Source organism: Poecilia latipinna, unplaced genomic scaffold (genome assembly GCF_001443285.1).
Source record: "Poecilia latipinna isolate Pla-1442-1.1 unplaced genomic scaffold, P_latipinna-1.0 Scaffold1018, whole genome shotgun sequence".
NCBI lineage: Eukaryota > Metazoa > Chordata > Actinopteri > Cyprinodontiformes > Poeciliidae > Poecilia > Poecilia latipinna.
Window position 1 is genome coordinate 167376 of NW_015113634.1, and position 4116 is coordinate 171491.

At 40.5% G+C, this 4116-nt stretch overlaps 1 protein-coding gene across 7 annotated transcripts in view; it reads right to left on the minus strand.

The window, feature by feature from the left end:
* myt1b (myelin transcription factor 1b) overlaps positions 1 to 4110 on the minus strand; it is a 66597-nt gene extending 62487 nt beyond the window's left edge. For 5 of the 7 annotated variants that reach the window (XM_015050906.1, XM_015050904.1, XM_015050902.1 and 2 more), the window contains exon 1: positions 3968 to 4078. In XM_015050906.1, the coding sequence (XP_014906392.1) occupies positions 3968 to 3992 (25 nt within the window). In that variant the 5' untranslated portion in view covers positions 3993 to 4078. Of the gene's footprint in view, positions 1 to 3967 lie in introns of all 7 variants that reach the window. The other 2 variants (XM_015050908.1, XM_015050905.1) reach the window with 1 other exon arrangement.
* Between the last annotated feature and the right edge of the window lie 6 nt (positions 4111 to 4116).

The window sequence follows — 4116 nt, forward strand, 5'->3', positions numbered from 1 at the left end:
TCACCCCCCCCTCCCCCGCCCCGCTCTCCTCCCTCTATAGACTTTCTCTCTCTGACTTCAAACCAGATTTCCACCCCACATCATTTCCCAGATATGAAGCACCCCCCGCCCCCACCTGCTTCCAACCATTTCAAACAGCATCCTACCATCACACAGTTCACTCCACGCTGAGCTCAGATTTTACACATTTCAAGTTCCACAAATGAAGGGTCAGACTGAGCCATAAACGAATTTTGCAGCTTCGCTAATAGATGAGGAAGTTATTTAAATAAAAAACTATTATTATTTATTTTTATTTTTTTTAAAGTGAGGCTGGGATTAAAACACTTATTGTTTTGGTTTGTTTTCATGTAAAAAGATACGCTGAGAAAAAAAATTGAATTTAATTGTAGCACTTTGTATATATTTAACTCTTTTTAAAAATCAGAAATGAGTAGCAATAAGGTGAGTTTGGGAACTAATAAAACTGAAACTATTTCTCAACTTGTTTAGCTCTATTTGAAGAAAAATATCATTTTCACATCCGTTTTGTCCTTTTTGTTGATCAGAGATCAAACATAAGAATCAGTTTGGGATTGAGACATACAGCAGTACTAAGAAGTTACACACATTTTAAATAATAAGGTGGCATATCTTTTTTTTCACTGACAGCTGCAGCTAATATTGCAGTGACTGCTGTAGAAGCTGCAGCTTGAGAATATTTGACTTCAGCATTAGAAATTTAGCTAAATTGGTGATATGATGAAATATGAAGAAAAATATATTTTTCTTCATATTAATAATAATGTAATAATGTTAAATACTTTTCTAAGTGTTTCAGTCAGAGTCGAGTCAACACAGTTTACACCAGCATGAGCTCAGACATTCCTCAAGTACCGGGCTGGACTTAGGCATATGCAAACCTTGTGGCTGCTTGGGAGCAAGAAATAACATGACAGGTTGACAAGCTCTATGCAAACTTCAAAAATACTTCCATAGTTTTAAAGCTAAGGTAACAGAAATCCGTATGTAATACATTATCCCAACTGCTATTTTCTGTATTTATCATGGGCAAAAAGAAGCCACTGTGGAGGCTGAGGAGCCCGTTCTGATTTGGGCCTCAAACATTCTTGGACCGGCTCTGAGTCAATGTTTTTGAACCCAACATTTTCTCCCCCTACTCATTCTTTGCCGTGGCACTTCCCAGTAATTCATTCAGAGATGACACTCCCCTCCATCCCCCACTTGGTTCAAAGATTGATATAGTAGTTGTGTTGATAGTTTGTATGTGACAGCATCTGATAACTCCTCTGAATGGAAAGGTTTAACGTCTCTGAAAGGAACTCTGCTGGAAATTATTTATGCGCCGCGGAAGCAGAGCATATCAGCGCAGAATTATCAGAGTAGAAAAGCAGCTAAAAGAGCGATCAGAGTGAGAAACGCATTTTTTTTTTATCGTTTTCGTAAACAACAGCCAATCTTGACGGTGCAACTTGGACCCGGCCCCAAAATGTTGCTCACACCGCGGTTTTTGAGACCATTAGTGGAAATGACAACCATTCATTACAAGCCATTTGAGAATAGTCACCACAAATGCCATCCTTTATCTGCTGTCTCCACGCCACGCACGCAGGGAATATTCAAAAAGCCCAACCTTCAGCTTTCTGAAATTCTATTAAATTCTTATCTCTTTGCAGCAGGCTCTTTTTGTGCAATCCCATTGTTATGCATTGGAGCTGAAATCAATCACCGGGCCGTGCGCGCCACCATCAGTATGATTTCAGACTGTGGCTGCAGAGAGAGGGAGAAAAAGGATTCACAACTGCAGCAACAACAGCATCAACAATCAAATAAACAAAGGAGAGGATGTGGAGGGTTGGGGGCCCGGTGGGGAGGGAGGAGGGGATCCCTGAACCCAAAGGAGGTAGGAAGTTTGATCCCAGGCAGGTTAGTTTCTACAGATAGGCTACAAATGAACTGAAGCTGCTGCTGCTGCAGCGTTGGGAGGCTTCAGCACTGTGGACAGCTCCAGCAGGCCGAGGTGAGCTCTGTCCTCAGAACCCCGGAGAGCTCCGCTGAGCCGCTCTGTCACTCCTGGAAGTCATTGTTGAGGAAACAAAGAGCCTCCAACCTGATCTGAGGAAACTCAAGTTTAATGGCTTCCTCTCCAAAGAAGCCACGAGGAAACCCGGAGTTTGAACGTAATTTATTTCAGTTCGCCTTCAATTCACCGTCCGGTTCTACTTCCTACCTCTGATCAGCCTGAAAGCATCTATGGAAAGATAAAGAACTTTAAATTAAAGGAATTATTCACTCATTATCAAGTAAAGTACAAAAAACTTTTATGACAGTTACGCTTTCTCCTTATGTGGCAGATGAAAACTTTGAAAGTTTTGTTTTCACCATCGGGGATTTGTTACAAGCAAAACTAACAAAAACTCATATGAAGTGTTTTATTCATAGTTTATTAGTTTTGCTATGCCCATCTAGAGTAAATAACAGAAATTAACTTTAATGATCAAAGCAGCTTTGGGTAATGTTCAACAATTTCTCTGTACACAAACAGTTTCGTCCGTCAGGCAACGAGGAAGCTGTAACTATGAGTTTGTGTTTTTACAGTTATATATGGTATAAGGTATATGGGCTTCTTATAATACTTTTATTGTTGTTGTTTTTTTTTCATGTATTATAAAAAACTTTTTTTTTGTTATTCCTGTTTGTTCTTATTTATTGTTATATGATGTCTTAACATTATGTTTCCAGCCATCCCCTGGTGAACCTAAAAACTTAAATTCCTAGCATGTCAAGTTCATACGATGACTTGACAATGAAAATCAATGTTGATTTTGTACCAAAAACAAAGCAATAAAACAGATAAATTATCCTCATTTTACATACTTATTAAATCAACTTTAAATAAAGACTAGATTGGATTAGATTGAAAAAAAAGTCCAATAAGAAAGTCCAATCTGTTGAGACTGAACTGAACTTATTTGTTCATCCTACAAATGAAATTGATCATTTGTAGTTTAAACTGATTTGTTTAATAATCTGCTTTTGATAACGCTAGACAAACTTTGTCATTTGTTCTTCCAGAATAATAAAAAATAAATAAATGTCATTAAAACTGTACTCTATCGAACTGAAACACTTGTCCACGGAGGTCAGAGAAACACAAGAACAACCTGAGTGTTCCCAGGACGAGCCGGAGGGGATCAGAGCCGAACTTGAATAATTAAAGGCGGCTTTCTTTGCGGGGATCAGGCAGCAGCCGCGCCATCAGCTGGGAAAACTTTTCCTCTGTTGTTCACAAGTATGTCTGGATGCAGATGGCACCGAGGCCTCGCAGCTCTTATGGATATATTGTGCGGCGCTGAGCAGCCAGTATAAATATTACATGGGGGCAGCAGCTGACTGGGCGCTGAGGCTGGGACCGGGGGAGGCCCCTGTAGTCCCTCGACAGATGGAACAAGCCGACAGACTAACACAACAACAAAAAAAAGTTTTTTAATAAGCCCGCAGCCTGGCATTGTCCCTGCGGTACCAGGGCCACACGGTCCCCTAGGGGACCAACTGTCCTTTGTCTGGACTGCTTTTTTCTTTCTTTTTAGCTTCTCCTCACAAAGAGACTCAAACTTTCAGCTTTTGTTTTATAGCACAAACTTGAAGTTTCTTGGTCTGGATGTCGAGAAGTTTTAAAGTGATTAGACGGATGTACGCTTCGTTAAATCCCCGCAGGACCAAATCATTTCATTCGGACCTGCAGCCGGATAAGATTCAGAAAATAATATAAATACAATTTATGATGTGCGGAGTTTTTTTTTTTTCCCCCATCGCGAGCTGAAGTCAAACGTATTATAATGACGACGGAGAGAAACTCGTTCTTTTTAGGCGCCCTTGAGATGCCGGAGCACAAAGTTCATCTCTCTAAAAAAAAAAAAAAAAGGTTGCGCAAAAATACGAGACCGAAAAAAAAAGAGTTACGAACCCAGAAAAGAGCGGCACAGCTTCATGTTTGCGCTCTTCTTCTTCTTCCTCCTCCTCCTCCTCTGCGTCTCTTCTGTCCCGCAGCCACCGCACAGAGTCCCGCAGGCAAGTTTAACTTCTGAGCGACAAAGTTTGAAGAACTTTACCGAC